This window comes from Delphinus delphis, chromosome 4, assembly GCF_949987515.2.
Source record: "Delphinus delphis chromosome 4, mDelDel1.2, whole genome shotgun sequence".
Lineage (NCBI taxonomy): Eukaryota > Metazoa > Chordata > Mammalia > Artiodactyla > Delphinidae > Delphinus > Delphinus delphis.
The window spans coordinates 12875736-12894405 of record NC_082686.1 but is presented as its reverse complement, the minus strand read 5'-3'; the positions used below and the strand labels follow the sequence as shown (position 1 = coordinate 12894405).

The 18670-nt window shown below is 47.1% G+C and overlaps 1 protein-coding gene across 1 annotated transcript in view; it reads left to right on the top strand.

Annotated features, from left to right (window-relative positions):
* Window positions 1–18670, top strand: part of HUNK (hormonally up-regulated Neu-associated kinase) — a 112658-nt gene that overhangs the window by 35508 nt on the left and 58480 nt on the right. The window contains exon 3 of the mRNA XM_060010045.1: window positions 12840–13132. Coding sequence (XP_059866028.1) covers window positions 12840–13132 — 293 coding nt within the window. The remainder of the gene's footprint in view (window positions 1–12839; window positions 13133–18670) is intronic.

Here is an 18670-nt window from a genome sequence, read left to right as displayed (position 1 = left end):
GGAGCTTCGCTTTTGCAAGATGAAAAGAGTTCTGGAGATGGGTGGTGGTGCACAACAATAGGAATGTACTTGAGGCCCCTGAATGGTATACTTAATACTGCTCGATTTAAACTACATTGAGGAATCACCTCACACTGGTCAGAATGGCCATCATCAAGAAATCTACAAACAATAAATGACGGAGAGGGTGTGGAGAAAAGGGAAGCCTCTTGCACTGTTGGTGGGAATGTAGATTGATACAACCACTATGGAGAACAGTATGGAGGTTCCTTAAAAACTAAAAAGAGAATTACCATACGACCCAGCAATCCCACTACTGGGCATATACCCTGAGAAAACCATAATTCAAAAAGAGTCATGTACCATAATGTTCATTGCAGCTCTATTTACAGTAGCCAGGACATGGAAGCAACCTAAGTGTCCATCGACAGATGAATGGATAAAGAAGATGTGGCACACATATACAATGGAATATTACTCAGCCATAAAAAGAAACAAAATTGAGTTATTTGTAGTGAGGTGGATGGACCTAGAGTCTGTCATACAGAGTGAAGTAAGTCAGAAAGAGAAAAACAAATACTGTATGCTAACACATATATATGGGATCTAAAAAAAAAAAAAGTTTCTGAAGAACCTAAGGGCAGGACAGGAATAAAGACGCAGATGTAGAGAATGGACTTGAGGACATGGGGAGGGGGAAGGGTAAACTGGGACAAAGTGAGAGAGTGGCATGGACATATACACACTACCAAATGTAAAATAGCTAGCTAGTGGGAAGCAGCCGCATAGCACAGGGAGATCAGCTCTGTGCTTTGTGACCACCTGGAGGGGTGGGATAGGGAGGGTGGGAGGGAGACTTAAGAGGGAGGAGCTATGGGGATATATGTATACATATAGCTGATTCACTTTGTTGTACAGAAGAAACTAACACAACATTGTAAAGCAACTATACTCCAATAAAGATGTTAAAAAAATAATGCTTGATTTTATATTAGGTGTCTTTTCTCAACATAAAAATAAATCATATAGAACAAACAAAAACTTCATGACTATACGTCTCACTATGACTATTATGTGAAACCCTTTAAGGAAGGAAAATGTCATTTGGCTGACAGCAGTCGGGCTAAATGAAAGTTGATAGAATGTAAGCTAGTCAAAATTTTGCTTAAAAAAAAATATGCAGAGGGGGAGGTAAGGGGGCGTGGTGGTTTGTGCTGGATCATGAAGGATTTTTAATTTCTCCTCAAGGGATCAAGTTTCTTTTAAAAGTTTCTGAGCACAGAAGATGATCATAACCATCCTTAGAAAGAAACCTCTGATGCCTCAGTGTGTAGAGAAGGAAGAAGGTGGAGACCTGAGGGAGCCCCAGGAAGCCCTTAGGAGGCTGGGCCGGCAGCAGTGGGGGTGGCGAGGAAGGAAACTTCCAGAAGAGACTTGGTGACTGGTTGCCACGGGAATTGGGGGCTGGGGGGAGAAGGGGAGGGAGTCAAGTGCTCAGCCAATAGGTGGGGATGATGATGGCCTCAGTGAGGGGAGCACAGAGAGCGATTCATTCAGAGGAGGAGCATGGCGGGTATGATCTTGGAGAGGCTGTAATGGGAGGGTTGGATGCCGGCTCTCCGTGTGGGTGTCCCGCGGGCAGCCGGGAGTTGCTGTTTCCAGCCAGTTGACATTGATGGCTGGCGAGGGGTAGTCAAGCCTAACCATCCCATTATCTTTTGGATTCCACGGATCGATTTGCTTCTAGATGATGTAATTTGTGGCTTCCTCCATATTGGCCCCGAGTTACATTCTGGGTCATTCAAAAGTGGGGCGGAGTTAGAACTGGAGCAGGAAGAGGCTCCTGGGGGGATCGGAGTTGAAGAGTATTTGAGACAAATGGACATTCAGTTTTTTAACCAATATATTTATCGATTTAATATATTTGGTACTTTCGGAGCCAGGCACTGTAGGGAATACCAAGATGAATTACCCATGGTCTCAAAAAACTTGTAATCTGTTACTGAGCTGGGGCCTTTTGAACCTTTTCCAAAACCAGGGAGGAATGATTCTAGCACTACCTGTTTTAATTCATCATTTAATTCTCATCTCCCCATAGGATTCATGAGCTGTGGTGAATTCCAACTGGGCAGGGAATTGGGGGTTACTTTTATCCTTGTGGATAATAAATACATTCTGACGACAAATGAGGCATGCATATTCTAACTAAGTAGGCGGGCTTTTGATAAGAATTCCAACAACTGCACACCTGCTGCCCTTTGGGGGCAGCCTGGCCGGTCTACATAGCTCTCTCAAAATTCTGTGCTTTGCGTTTTTCCTCCTTGCAGGAACCAGTTTCTGGTTTCCCACCCACGGGATGTTTCTAGGGTGTCAGGATGTGATTTGCTTTCTGAATCGGAGCTGGAGTCAGGGCGCAGGGAACCCCGGTGATGGTGGCTTCAGAACTTCCCAGGGTGGGTGTGGGAGGGTCTCCCAGCCCTGCACCGCGAGCTGGGTTCTGCTCACATCTGCCCAGCACTGAGTTCTGCTCTCGTCACCGAGATCAGCCCTAATGAGCTCTGTTGTTTAAACCGGGGAAAGAAACTTTCCCCCCTCATTTCCACAGAGACAGCCGGCGGGGAGCCAGGGGTCAGAGCTGTTGTGCTCTGTGACATAAATAGCAGTAATTAATGGGCCCCATAAAAGAGCTATTTGTGTGTGCTGTCCAGCATCATTTCTCTGTGAATTGGAGCTACCCTGAAATTAATTATAAAGCCAGCAGAGGATATTTTCTGCTTTCTGTTAAGTAAGTATCCTCCGCACAGGCACACTCTCTACTCCAATCCATTTACACATACACTGTTTCTACGGGAAAAAGGCGTGAAACCAATTTATTTTCAAATCTTCCCACTGGGTCACGCTAATCACCACAGTTTTCAGCCCTTTTACACCGAATTCAGCCTTGGGCTAGAGCCTCAGAGTCCTCAGTCCCTTGCTGTTTTCTTCATGGCTTTTGGGATGTCCCCTCCAGCTCACCCCTGCTCAACTCACTTCAGCCAGCATGGTCACCTAGATATTATTGTTGTAATGAGATCTACAGAGCAAGCCATCCTATCATCACTGATAACTTTCATGAAGATTCTGTATTAGTCTGCTCAGCCTGCCCTAACAAAATACCACAGCTAGGTAGCTTAAACAACAAATTTATTGTCTCACAGTTCTGGAGGCTGGAAGTCCAAGATCAAGGTGTCAGCAGGTTAGATTTCTCTTGAGGCCTCTCTCCTTGGCTTCCAGATGGCCAACTTCTTGCAGCGTCCTCGCATGGCTTTTTCTGTCTGTGAGTGGATCCCTGGTGTCTCTTCCTCTTCTTATAAGGACACCAGTCTTATTGGATCAGGGCCCCACCCTTATGTCCTCATTTAACCTTAATTACCTCTGTAAAGAGCCATCTCCAAGTAGTCACATTGCAGGTTAGGCCTTTTAACATATGAATTTGAGGGGAGACACAATTTGGTCCATAACAGGTTCTGATATAGTTAATAGAATCTTTTTCTTCCAACTGCACTTGCATTCATTCATTCATTCAAGAAATATTTATTGAATGTTGTCTATGAGCCAGAGATGATTCTGGATGCTGAAAACATGCCAGCAAAGGAGACAAAGAACTGTTTCTTCCCTTCTAGAGCTGCCATGGGTCAGGCAGATTCCACACTCAGTCAGTGAGTTCTATAGGATTTAAGAGGTGATGAACACCATGGGGACAAATAGACTGGATTGAGGGGAGGGTGAGTGCCAGGTGTGGCTGTAAATAGGTGGTCAGGGGAGCCTCTCTGAGCGGTGACGTCTCGGCAAGTCTTGGAGGTGAGGGAGAGAGTGTATGGCCAGGGCGGGAATACACCTGTCACATTCGTGGACCTATGGGAAGGCCTGCAAGTGAGCAGAGGGAATGAGAGGAGATGGGAGGGAGATGGGTGTCCAGGCGCTGTCAGGACTTTGGCTCTTTCTCTGGGAGAAATGGGGATTCTGGGTGCTTTTGGGTGGTCCTTGCCTTGGGGGAACTTTCCTGCCCCTCTAGATTAGCTGTTCTAGAGAAGGTGACAGATGGTTCAGACAAGTTTAGGAGGGAGAAAGGGCACATGGCAGGGGCACAGGCCAGAATAAGATGTTGGGGTAGGAGGGACTTAGCGGGCATGAGGGGGAAGAGTGAGGCTGCTTCTGTGGTGGACACCAGGTCCCCAGACGGCACTCTTCACCGCTGGTCATGGGTGTCCTCCAGCACCCCTTCTCCTTGGTGACTTCTCCCAGCTCTCAGCCAGACCCTCAGGAGGTAAGAAACTGCTTTCTGCAGCAGGATGGCTGGGCAGCTCCAGTCCACACGTGGTGAGCAGGGGACCACAATCCACCGCCTTTAGCTTAGCAGGGTTTCTGAATTTCTCTGTCTGCTCTGGCTCTCCCAGAGAGGGTCACCAAGGATACTGTTTGTTCCATGTCATCTAATCTGTTTTCTAGCGTGGGCATTTAGGGTACATCGTCTGGCTTCTATCCGGGGATCCACAAAGCTCACATGTAAGTGGGAAGGACCGGAGCCATCCATCCATCTTCCCTCTCCCCCACCCTCCCTTTCTCCCTTCCTCTCTCCTTAACCTGCACAATTGTTGGCTGTGTCATTGGTCCAGTACACGTTCCTTGAGCTTCTTCTCTGTTCCCGACACTGCTCGGCACAGGTCGTGGAAGGGTGAGCACTGTTTGAAGTGGCAACGGGGACTGGGGTTCTGGAAGAGTATTCTACGAAAAGGATGAGGCTTGAAGAAGGGTGATCAGCGGGGCTGATCCCCAAATCTGGGAGAATTTGATGCTGTGAAGGAGGAATGTCCTATTGGAGCCCAGTGGGAAACCAGAATAGAGTAAGGGGATTATGAGTGTTGCCATGGGGGCGGGGCTGGAGGGCGTGGGTGCAGTGCTAATTAGGCTGGTTAGGGAAGCCTCTGACGAGGTGACATCTCTCAAAAGGGGAAGGGAGTGTTTCCACGTCACAATCACGCACAAGCTGAAACCACGTCCACAGGTGGCATCACGTTTTATAACCTTAATGGTTGAAGGGAAGACTTTTGGTCTGCCTGTGTTGTAGCTTAGGAAGGGGAGGGCTCGAGCTGCCAGCTTACCCAAGGCAGGCGTAGAGATGACCCCCAGCTCACCATCCTGACCCACTGTAGCAGACTGCTGGGACCTTTTGTTCTTTTTTTTTTTTCTTTCTCTCACGTACTTGTCCTAAATGAGCCAAGCACGGTGTGGAAGCCAGGAACACAAAAGTGGAGAGGCTGGGCAAGTCCTGCCTTCCTGGAAATGACAGTGGAGGGTGTCCCACACCGTTAAGAGTGTGTGTGATGGGTGTGACAGCTGGGGAACTGCAGGGTGGCCCGAGCCAGTCTGGGATGGAGAAGCAAACTGTAATCTGAGGTTGGAGAGAGGAGTGGGAGTTGGGAGTTGGCCTGACCCAGACAGCCCTGTGTGGGAGGGAATTTCAGGCAGTGGTGGGCGGAGTTGGGAGACATCTGGGCAGGAGAGGATGGTGGTGCAGCAGGCAGCAGATGGAATGGGGGAAGAGAGGGGGTGGGGAGGTCTTAGCAGGTGGAGGTGACTGGCCCTGGTGATTAGTTAGGTGGGGGACTAGCGGTGCGCTGGGTGGAGGAAGATGCACAGCTGGGGTGCAAGGACACCTGTGGAGGGAGGTCCTTCAGGCTGAGCTGGGGAGCCCCAGGGAGGACCAGGGGGAAGTGATGGGTTTGGAGAGCCAGTGGACCACCCAAATGGGAGGTGTCCACGGGGCCGTCAGAGCTCGGGGAAGAGGCGTAAGCAAGATGGAGGTGTTGGGACTGGTCAGCATATGGACGGTCATGGGAGTCCTGGAAGTGGAGGAGACGGACTGCACATCCCTAATGTGAGGAAGGATGGGGCCTGGGGCAGTACCTTGGGAAGACTGGGCTGGGAGGAAAAGCAGGAGACAAGGAGGGAGAGTGACCTTGTGGACTGGGTGGTCAAGAGGCACCGGGGACCCTGACGAGGGGGAGTGATGGGGATGGAAGCTGGGTGGCAGGGGCTTCCTGGCTTCTCTTCCTGCACAAAACATGCAAATCCTAACAGTGGACACTTACCGAGGGCTTCCAGAAATGTTCCCGGTGCGCACCATCCTTCCTGGGTTTCCTCATTTATATCCCCAACATCTCCATGAGATAGGTACTATTATCCCCCATCCGTTTTTTTGGTTTGTTTTTTTTTTTGCAGTACGCGGGCCTCTCACTGTTGTGGCCTCTCCCGTCGCGGAGCACAGGCTCCAGACGCGCAGGCTCAGCGGCCATGGCTCATGGGCCCAGCCTCTCCGCGGCATGTGGGATCTTCCCGGACCGAGGCATGAACCTGTGTCCGCTGCACCGGCAGGCGGACTCTTAACCACTGCGCCACCAGGGAAGGGAAGCCGCCCCCCCCCCCCCCTCCGTTTTTTATAACAGTGAGGAAACTAAGGTCCAAGCTACTGGGTGGCAGAGGCAGGCTTTGAAGTCAAGGCATCCACCCTCGGAATCTGTATGTCTGGCTGCTGTGCCGTTCCACCCTCTGAACTGCTGGGGTGTGGAAAACTGGGAGAGGGCAGGAAAGGAACTATCAGATCTGACCCCAGTCCTTGGAGAATGGACGTTAGCCCTTGGTTCCTACAGTTACACTCTTCTGCATAGTAGAATTGTACGATGCTCGGGTGGCCATAACAAAAGACCACAGACTGGATGGCTTAAGTGACAGACGTTTATTTTCTCACAGTTGTGGAGGCAGGAAGTCCAAGATCAAGGTGCCAGTAGGGTTACTTCCTAGTGAGGCTTCTGTCCTTGGTTTGTAGATGGCCTTCCTCTTGCTGTGTCCTCACATGGCCTTTCCTCTGTGCATGTGTGGAGAGAGAGATCTCTGGTATCTCTTCCTTTTCTCATATGGACACCAATCCTATTAGATTAGGTCCCCACCCTTATGACCTCATTTAACCTTTTTACCTCCTAAAAGCCCTATCTCCAAATATAGTTACATTAGGGATTAAGGCTTCAACATGTGAATTTGGGGGTGGGGTGTGTGGGCGGAGACAGTTCAGCCCATGACAGATGGTCATTTTAAACCACTATAAAAAATCTGAATTATGGCCGCAAATGGGCCTGAAGATCCGTATCTCTCTCATGGTGTACTCTTGGCATGTAGAACAGTGTCACGTATATTTTAGGTGGTTAATAAATGTTTGCTGAAGACGAAAAGATTCAGTTGAGTTTAACATACAGTATTTATTAAGAAACCAAGATGTTCTGGAAAGGAAGCTCTTTTTGGCTAATTTCCATGTAAAAAGAAAATCCTGCTGATGACAGCCTTCTATTCCCTGTGCATTCTGATTATTTAAAACATCATGGTATAAACTTGCTTTAATTAAAGAAAGGCTGAACTTACACAGCATGCATTGTACGATGGGTAAAACATATATGTATATTTCTGTGATATTAAAGAGTAGTTTCTTTGATCGGTGTTTCCCTCCCTCTCCGTTGTATGGAAGATGCATCCGTTTTGCATCTGCATTTTCATTTTGGAGATCGGCTACGTGAACAACCCCTCGATGTGTTTCAGAGGAATGAATTTTAAAGGCAGTGAACGGTGATCCAGGATGAAGGGCTGAATTTTAAATCCTGTTAACTCTGATCCTACATAGACAGTCTCAACTAAGTCAATATTTAAAGAAGATGAGAGACTAGACTGATATTAAACCTCCTCCTTGGGATTTAAAAGCAACTCTATTCCAGAGAGTTCAAAACACTGAAATGAGGTTCAGGCTTCTTTTTCTTTTTTGAAATATGCCAAAGCGACAGGTCAAGGAAGTGCACATTTTCTTCTTGGCTGAATTAAGCTTAAACGCTTTTCACCCTCTACAGGTTGCCTCAGTGAAAGTAAAATGATAATAAGAATGTCAATTTCAGGCGCTCTTACTATGTGCCGGACATTGTACTGAGTGCTTTACGTACGTTATCTTAGGTACCAATTGGTTTGTGGGAGTGTGTGCCGTGACTGCAGCCATGTGATTTTGTGCATCCCGCATTCTAAGTACAATTCTATGTTGGAATTTTTCTCCTAATACGTCACAGGGGCCATTAAGCATGAATACCTTTCTGCAGCTGGCGCCTCTCCTGGAGAATTGGGATTCACACGCTTCGGTCCCTCCTCCTTCCCGTGTGGGAGGGAGTCGTGCTTCCCATCCCTGCAGAGCGCTCTGCCACCTCTTCCTTTCCTTCCTCAGGATCCTTCCTTGCAGTCACTCCTTCTTTCCTGTATCTTCTATTTCACTACCCCATAGCTGCCCTCTCCTCATCTTAGATCTACTCACTTTTTTTTTTCTTGGCCTTGGAGGGTTTCCTTTTCTTTCGTATGAGCTTAGTTATTTAAAAGTTTGCTGATTTTATCCATCATTGATAGGTATTTTTTTGGCGGGAGCCGCGGGGGGGTGGGGTGGGGTGGGAGTTGCCATACTGTGAGAAGTGCAACTTCTTTTCTTTGGTGACGTTTGGTCTTCGTTGCTGCGCGCGGGCTTTCTCCAGTTGCGTCGAGCCGGGGCTACTATTCATTGAGGGGCACGGGCTTCTCACTGCGGTGGCTTCTCTTGCTGCGGAGCACGGGCTCTAGGTGCGCAGGCTTCAGTAGCTGTGGCACGCGGGCTCAGTAGCTGTGGCTCACGGGCTCTAGAGCACAGGCTCAGTAGTTGCGGTACACGGGCTTAGTTGCTCCGCGGCATGTGGGAACTTCCCGGACCAGGGCTCGAACCCGTGTCCCCTGCATTGGCAGGTGGATTCTTAACCATTACACCACCAGGGAAGTCACAGAAGTGCAACTTCTTAATAAGAAGTTGATGAGTGATCAGTTTCAGCTGTGGTATACTGGCGCTGTGTTAATCTCTCTCTACTAAGTTCCTAGCACCTTAAGACTGCTACTTACTCGGAAATATGGGGACAATCTTTGAAAACGGCTTCCTCTGTAAAATTTCAGGAGGCTTTGCAACTTGGATCCATCGAAGGGTTGGAGTCTTCGTTTTATTGACCTTTCACAGCAAAACTTCCTGTCCCAATGTGCTCAGGATGCAACTCAGAAACTCCCCTGACACCCTCCCCTCCCCTCCCTCCCACACTTGAGGACCGGCTTGGGAGTTCCAGTGTGGCCCTGGGACTTGGGGCCTCAGTCAGTCTGTGCAGATTTAATTTTACTCTTTAAAACTCCCCTGACTAAAGCAGTTTATCTTTTCAGCTAGAGACCCATCATCACACTGGGCTCCCCCCGGGTAGAATTAGTGCCTGTAAATCTCTGATTACTGTCAGATTAAATTAGATGCCTCCCTTTGCTGATCATTGATCACTGCCTTTTCCTTAACTTCCAATTTAGTTTTTCCCTTTTCAGTTGTTACAGATGACGTTGATTAAATGGTTTTGTGTAATCAAGAACGGATTCCATTTTCAGTATTATCAATGCAGAGCTTATAAGTTTAAGGTCGCTTACAAGTAAGGGTGTTTAAAAATAGAGAGGGAGCTTTATAGAAAACCTTCTCCAGGTGAGGCTGCCTAAGGGTGCAGGGTTTTCACCGAGGGACTCTCAGAAACAGTAGAACTTGGGAACCAAGATGGCACATGATGGTGGAACAGACACCTGGTGTGTTAGTTTCCCGCCGTAATGCGTTATCACAAAACAACAGAAATTCATTCTCTCACAGTTCTGGAGGCCAGAAGTCCACAGTCGATTTCATTGGGCCAAAATCAAGGTGTCGACAGGGCTAGTGCTCCCTCTGACGGCTCTAGGGGGATCCGTCCTTTGCCTCTCCCGGCTTCTGGTGGCTGCACCATTCCTTGGCTTGTGGCTCATCCCTGCCACCTCTGCCCCATTCGCCACTTCTCTGTGTATTCGTGTGACATCTCCCACTGCCTCTATTTTATAAGGACACTTGTGATGACATTTAGGGCCCACCCAGATAATCTAGGTGAATCTCATCTCAACATCCTTCACTTTTTCCAAATAAGGTCACTTTCACCTGGTCCACAGATGGGGCCTTAACGTCTCTGGGTGGCCATTGTATAACCTACTCCAGGCAATTAAAGAGCTAAATAAATTATCCTAATAATAATTGTGTGCTCTGTTAAGAAAGGCAGATCGTTTTACTGCTGGGTTTTCAGACTACTTATTCAGAGTACCTTTGAGGATTTCACTGCCAAAGAGTGTAATTTTTAGAACATTGCAACGTAGACTCGAGCAAAGACAGAATCTGATTGTACTTTCCAGCATTCCTCTTTCTCTCCACCTCCACAAGACGATGGATACATATTTGTATGTATATATATGTATACGGATGTGTTATACATATATACACACAAAGGAGTACAGTTTTTAAAGCTTTTAGTTTCATATATACTGGACTCGTAGGCCAAACTACAGCCCGCTTCTGTGGGCTGACAGCACCAACCTCTCATGGCCCAGGGCTAGTACAGGCCCCCAGCTTGTCTGGTCCAATGGCTGATTGTCCCGTCTTAGTCATATCTTTGGTTTAAGGGCCTGAAAATCTCCATGAATATGGGTGAAGGTGGTCCAAAGATACACACTTCCGGTTATAAGTCCTGAGGATGTAATGCACAGCCTGGTGACTGCTGTACTGTATTGTATATTTGACAATATACAATATATTGTACAATATATTGTAGCCTGGTGACTACAATACTGTATTGTATATTTGAATGTTGCTAATACTGAAGATCTTGATGGTTGTCGTTACACACACACACAAATTTGTAACTGGTGATGGATGTTAACTAAACTTACTGTGGTGACCATTTCCCAATATATACATATACCAAATCCTTATGTTGTACAAACTAATACACTGTTATAGGTCAATTATATCGCAAGTTAAAAAAAGCTTAAAAAAAGACTGTTCCCCAGAAGAGATACTAGATTAAGCTGTTACAGCTATTTTTGCTTCAATGGTTAAAAAAAAAGGTTCACTGATTTGCTCAGTTAGTGACCTGTCGTTCACTCATTGTTTATAAAGTGCTGTGTGTGGTGAGGGGGGAGCAGCCCCTGTTTTAAGGGAGGGGTGGGAGCTTTAAATGGTATCGCAGACAGTGGGTGTGGTGAGAGCGTAAGGAAGGAGGGCTGAAGAGACTTCCTGGAAGGGAGGTGGGCCTGGAGTTAGCGTCTGCAGGACCAGGCAGATTTGAAGGGGTGAAGTGGGCTTGTGAGTGCAGGCTTGGAGAGTAGCAGAACGTGTGGTCTGGGCAGTGAGGAGACCCGCCCCGGGGAGCTGGGAGCCGGGGCTGGACAGTGGCGGGGCTGATGGGGAGGGAGCTTCAGGGCTGGGCTGAGGCTGTGGACCTTGCTCTGTGGGCAGCAGGGAGCCGCCGAAGAGCTTTAAGCGAGAAATCAGAGTTCCAGACCCACTGATTTCGAGTATGAATTCGAGGGGCCAGGATGAGCATCGAGAAAAAGAGGTAGCACGCTGATGTCATAGTCCAGGCTAGTGGTGGATAGACTTTTATTTCATTTTATTACAAACTTCTGTCAAGAAAATAACGTTTGAGCCCCTTGCTGCAAACATGTATCTATCTATCTATCTGTCATCTATCAATCATTTGCTGATTGATCTATATCACACCTCTGCACATTGAGTGCATTATGAAGCCGTTAAAAAATATAATTACAAAAAAGGAAATAAATAGAAATGGAAGGCCCACTGTTTTTGTCCTGCAGCCCAGTGGCTTGGTAGCCTTATATGAGAACATCCCTTGGGTTGCTGGAGTCTCACGTAGAGACAATGCGTCTGGGTGCTGCGAAACAAGGTCCTAAATGAACCCGACCTGGCATGGGAACAGAGAGGAAGGGAAAGTGAGGAAGGCAGTTAGCAGAAGTCATTGACGTGATGTCCCTGGCTGGTCACGTTAGAGAGGAGCGAAGACATAGTAAGAAAAGAAGAGGGCCAAACGGTGGTGTGTTTGAAGGCCAGGTGAGTGGATTGGTGACAGCCGTTGAAGGAAGGGAGAGTGGGGAAGGGTGCAGACTTGGGCAGAAGGGACAATCTTCCCTTCTCCTCCCTCATGCCATCGTTACTTCCATTCTCCTGTCCCTCCCTCCCCCCTTCCCTCCCTTTATAAAAAGCTGGAGGGTCCACACATGTGACATGTTGATTGTGGGGGAAGTGACCCAGGAGGGGCATCCAGTGGGCAGTTGAGATACCTCTCTGGACTTGGGGCCAAGAGGTAACCTGTACAGTGATTCACAGGGCAAGAGGTAACCATTGGACAGAGGTGGCCTGGCCTGAGGTCCTGGTACAGGGCAGAGAAAGGGTTGGGAGGAAGGGCAGGGGTGCCACATCACTGCGCGTTGCATCCCCCAGCTCCCTAAACACGCCCTAGAACTGAAGATGGGGCAGATTTGGTCGTTTCAGAAATGGAGTCATGGGGGACCCAACTTGGAGGGATGGTGGCGAGGCCGGAGAGGGAGCGGGGAGGGGCCCTTTGCTGGAGGAGAACTTGGTGTTTCACCCTGCGGAGAACCAAGTTCAACGCTGACTCTTCACGGAGGCTTCCGGACCACCGTTTGAGTTTGCTTGAGTAAATTTCATTCTCTTCCTTCATAATTGAATCTTTCGATCTTCGCTGATGTTACATCTTTCTTTTCTCCCTTGATGCTATTTCAGATAAAGTTTTTCTCCTGGTGCAGACGAGCAGCTATGTATTTTCCTAGAGTTTTGTGAATAGTCAGGGAATAAACTTTGCCTGCAGTGTCTGACAACAGCCATATTCTTGGTGTCTCCTTAGGTGGCCATAAAAGTCATCGACAAGAAGAGAGCCAAAAAAGACACCTATGTCACCAAAAACCTTCGGCGAGAGGGGCAGATCCAGCAGATGATCCGCCACCCTAACATCACCCAGCTCCTTGATATCTTAGAGACAGAAAACAGCTACTACCTGGTCATGGAGCTGTGTCCTGGGGGCAACCTGATGCACAAGATATATGAGAAGAAGCGGCTGGAGGAATCCGAAGCCCGCAGATACATCAGGCAGCTCATCTCTGCGGTGGAGCACCTGCACCGGGCCGGGGTGGTCCACAGGTAAGGGCCGCGCCATGATGCTGATCGCCAGTTCTGTGCTGAGTGGACGGCACTGCGCTCCAGCGTGCTCCAAGCAAGGTTGAATCCTTGCAGCCTGTTTTACAATTCTTCTGAAGTTTTGTTTCATGGACTTGTTTTGTGAGTCGGGTTAATGCTAACATGAGGTTAAAAGAATAATGTTTGAAGTCAGAGTTGCCTGGGTTTGCATCCTGGCTCTCTCCTTTAATTGTTGTGTGCCTCTGGGCTAGTTAGTTAACCTCTCTGAACCTCAGTTTCTTCTTCTGTAAAAGGGAATATTCGTGATACTTATCTCATGGTTGGTATAAGGGGAAATGAGTTAATATACAGAAAGAGGGACTTCCCTGGTGGTCCAGCGGTTAAAACTCCACTCTCCCAATGGAGGGGGCCTGGGTTCGATCCCTGGTCGGGGAAATAGATCCTGCATGCCGCACGGCATGGCCAAAAAAAAAAAAAAAAATTAAAGAAAAACTATATATATACGGAAAGAGCTTGGGACAGCGTTTGGTACACAGTAAGGGGCACGTTTAGTGTTGGCGGCTCTCATTATTATTATTTGCAAAGTAATGAGAACAGTTGCTCAGGTGCCTGAAAGAAGCATCAATGTTAAGATGGCGTGAGATTGTTTTTCAGCGAGCGACGGTGCTTTCATCGTATTTGCTTTACATATGGTAGTCGCTTAATAGCTGTTTCATTCAATGGCACTGAATCACCGCGTGAAGTGTGAACTTGCCCTTGAAAGTTAGGCATGTTCTCCATAAGCCAAACCAACGTTGCAGATAATTATGAAAATCAACCTTTTTTTTTTAAACAGCCTGTTCCTTCCTGAGGAGGAGCTTTGCAAGCAAACCGAGTGGAAACAGGATTCTTAGCCGTGTTGCCGTTGGTGGTGGGTGCTGACTTTAGCGCTAGACTAAATGAGGTCAATGCGATACAATAAAATAAGAAAATGAAAGCGCTCTCTTTCCCTCCCAGGAAAGCGTTGACTTCACCGATAAATGCGTACTTCTTCCTTCACGGAGTCATAATTCACAGCTACTCCGGGTTGTTGAGAAAACTTAGGGCTCACGTTTGATTCTCATTTACAAAAGCAAGAGCAAGGAATTATATATATGTGCACACACATACGTTTAAAAGTTTTTGTATTGAGATACAACTCACATACCATAAAAGCCACCATTTTAAAGTGTACAAGTCAGTCATTTTCAGTATATTCACAGAGTTGTGCAACTATCACCACTGTCTAATTTTACAATATTTCCATCGCCCCGAACGAGAAACCCTGTACCCATTGGCAGTCGCCCCCCCCCCCCATTCCCAGCCCTCCCAGCAGCCCCCGGTAATAAGCACCAATCTGCTTTCTGTCTCTATGAACTTGCCTATTCTGGACGTTTCATATAAATGGAAACAATATATGGTCTTTTATAAGTGGCTTCTTTCACTTAACTTAACCAATGGGACTGGCACCGGGGGATGCTCTACCTTGGGTGCCTGAATCTGGGACACTGTGGGGAGGTCCCGGGCTCAGGGGCAGAGGGGTGGCACTGGGGGGAGGGAGCCAGCCTTGGCCAGACCCCATTCAGGCACATCCTTTTCTCACTAAGGTAAGAAAACCTCTCCTTGTACATATTTTTAGTCACACACATTGTCACGAAATCACGATTCATTAGAACTCTTGGAGTTTCGATCAGCAAGGAAGGGAACATTCAGAAATTTTAAGTGAATAACGCTATTTTTGGCTCTTTCCAACAATACCCTTGTGTAACCTGCCGTGTCAGAGCTCTGCCGTTATTAGGAAAATGATGGTCGTAAGTGCTTCTGCTTCTGTCTTTGGTGACTAAGATGACAAAGGCAGAAACCTCAGGAATGAATCAGCTTGGGTTACCCACTCAGCTGGTCACGGCAGAAGACAGAACCCGGGGAAGAGCTTTCCAAGAGACTCAAGGTGTTATTACAAGGGTTTCGTGCTGTCAGAAATCAGATGTGCACCGAGCTTGGAGCTTTGAGGACAACAAAGGGAAAGCCAGCAAAGGCTGTGCATCGCTCGCTGGTCCCTCCCACAGGAAATTCTCAACAACCATTTTAAAGTAATTTTAACAAAATCCAATCCCTCTCAGTGCAATTACTGTCAGAATGTCAAAGGAATGAATTTAATAATGTTTTGATAGCAAAGACGGTGTGCTTTTTCTGTCTCCAATATCCAGCGTTCTACTTCCCCCCTCCCTGGAAATATATTCATCAGCCAATAGTGGCAAAGGCTCAGATCTTTTAAAGTTAGGGAAGATTGGAAATACAGGTGTTGTTTCGGAGCAGTTCTTTATTTTCTTCTCTAGAAATCATGTTAATGAGTGTCACCTGTGCACACATGGGCACAGGTGATCAGGTGGTTGAGACAGCACAGGAAAATGTTTGTTTAGAATATATTCATGGGTGGCTGTACCTGGACTGTCTTGATTTTGAAAGGTTCTATACGCCTCATTTTTAGCAGCCGTAATCTGGCTGGTATCCTATATGCTGTAGCCTTTTTCAGTGGTGGAGAATCTTCTCCTTTATGCTATGGAGGTGGAGTGAATTTCATAATTTATTTTGAGGTTAGATTTTTCAAATGAGTAAGAGAGTTTAGATAGCATTTCAGAGATGTCCTGGAGTCCCTGGCGGGAAGAGTTGTGAGCAAACAGATTGGATCTTCCGAAAGGATTTAGGATGAATTTTGGTGGCTACATTATATGATTTAAAGGGCTTTTGGTCATGTGTTAGAGGATGCTCTAAAAAGCACAGCTCCTGATGAGGCTGGTCCTATATCGTCATGTCATCATCAACTTAATGCCTAGCAGAGCCCTCATTTCCTGTGAAATTAAATCTAAATATTTAATTCTCTCTCCAGAACCATTTAAATATCATTTAAAGGAAGCAAATCTTTAAAAATCTTGTAACTATTGCAAGTAGAAGGGAAAAAAGGAAACTGAACGTCTATAAAGCAGATTTCCTTAGCCGGCAGAGAACTTCATTTAAAACTGGACCTGCCATAGCTTCTGTGTCTTCTACAACAGGGTTGTCGTTCACTTTTGCAAAGTTAGAATATGGTCTTAACTTCTTCATTACACCATTTGAGGATTGCCTGAGATGCTTTCGGTTTAAAATCTAATGAGGGTTTCTTTTCTTTTTTTCGTTTTCTCTTCTGGGCTCACCCAGCAGGGTGCCCAAATCTGATGATTTTCCTATTGTACGAAGAACGTTGACTCTTCACATCCATCATCAAGAATACTGATTCTGAGAGATTCCTCTCTTCATTCAAAATAACAAAGTCCAATCAAACTGTACAGAAAAAACATACCTGGGTAACACAGTACCGCCATCCCCTAAGCAGGAAGAGACAAGCCATAGGGGCCCGAGGACCGGGAGAGAGACACAGACGATCAAAGTGAACGGGAGCCTGTGTGTCAGCACGGCTGCTCCCAGAGCCGTGTCTTTATTCACTCATCAGTATTGGGGAAGGACCTTCTGCACTTGGGAGGACTATGGGGCAAGAGAGGGGAGTCTTCTTTGTTCTTAGGGGCCTGACAAGAAGCAAGCCCGTCCTGTACTGGTGGGGGGTTTTAAGAAGTTGTTTTAACTTTTAAGTTTCCTTGGAGAGGGGAGAGAGGACAAGGCACACGAGAAGGGAGCGACTTCTGCTCATATCGGGGGCTGTTGGAGATACCAGGGCCTGAGCACATATCTGGAGGTGCTGGTTATATAGATCAGAGGTTTTTTGTTTAATTGAGTTTGAAAAAACGTGACAACTTTGTGGACTGGGTTGCATGGTGGTCGGCCATGTGGATTTTAAAGCCAGACCGCCTGCGTCCACGTGCGGGGTCTACCACTTAAAAGCTGCACTGTGGCTGGACTTCCCTGGTGGCGTGATGGTTGAGAATCCGCCTGCCAATGCAGGGGACACGGGTTTGAGCCCTGGTCCAGGAAGATCCCACATGCCACAGAGCAACTAAGCCCATGCGCCACAACTACTGAGCCTGTGCTCTAGAGCCTGTGAGCCACAGCTACTGAGCCTGCGTGCCACAACTACTGAAGCCCACGAGCCACAACTACTGAAGCCCGCGTGTCTAGAGACCATGCTCCGCAACAAGAGAAGCCACCGCAATGAGAAACCTGCGCATCACAACGAAGAGTAGCCCCTGCTCGCCGCAACTAGAGAAAGCCCGCACACAGCAACAAAGACCCAATGCAGCCAAAAATAATAAATAAATAAAATAAATAAATTTATGAGGGAAAAAAAAAGCTGCACTGGGCAAATCACTTAGGCTTTTTTGCCTCGCCTTCCAGAGCTACACAGCAGGTATAAGGGATTATCCACTTCATGTTGTTGTTGTGAGGATTAAATGAGTCAGTTCATGTAAAATGCTTAACACCGAGACCCTTAGGAAGTACTGAGTACGTTTTTGCCGTAACTACCACTGAGTCCACCTCATTCACTTTATCCACCGAGGCTGAGTTCTGTGTGCTCAAGGCCTCACAACTGTTCTCTGCTTGTACTGCCCTTGCAATCTTTGGATGAATCGTATTCATCCTTCGGGTCCCAGCTAGGAAGCTCACGTCCTCCAGGATGCCCTCCAGGCTAGGACCCCTGGTCATAGATTCCCCGGCACCTTCTACTTTGATTTCCAAACACTTTTCACAAGATAACTGGCTTGCTTGCTATCTGTCTTCTGCATAGGCCACCATATAGCCCAGCGCCCAGCCCAGTACTCACACAGAGAGACTTTGTTGGATAAATGAAGGGAAACTGAACGGATACAGTTAGTGTCAGAGTTAGCACTGGGATGGAAGCTTTTGGTCACCCATTCGTGTTCTTTCTGGAATATTCCATATTCTCCCTGGAATTTTAAGGGAGTTTCTTCATTGACTTCATACCAATTTGTTTATTTTTCAGGTCACAATTTGTAGAGTGGCATCTTTTTAGTGAATGACCAGCTCTTTCATTTTATAAACAGAATTTGTTTCCGGAGCATCGTAGGAACTCAATAAAGGTTTCATTTTGAATAAATAAATCAGGTACATGCTTAACAAATTGTTCTTATGTTTTACCAAATTGCCCATCTTGTAAATAAATCAAAGATTAAAAAATCATTTGGTTTTAATACAGTGCTTCTGAAGATAAAACCTAATCAAAAACGAAAACAGAAACACCTCTTGTTCACGGCAAAATGCTTATTGCCTTGGGGAATTATGTGCTTTTCTGGAATGCTTTATTCTTAGCTTATGACTGAAATCCATCTTGTGGCCATCTCCACAGGTACAGCATTCTCCCCCAGACCTAATCCTCTGTGGGTTTGGTCCAGGCTCCCCACCTCCTGCCCGGGCCCCTTCTCTCTGACCTTTCCTTTGAGGGCTCATGCCCCCCAGTACTGTTTGCTTATCACCAAGTGAACCACTTAAGTCTTTCCTGGAGTCTCCCCATTCACTTTGTCTTAGAACCTTTAACTTCATATCCTCCCCTGGCCACACCAGCCTCTCACCTCTTAC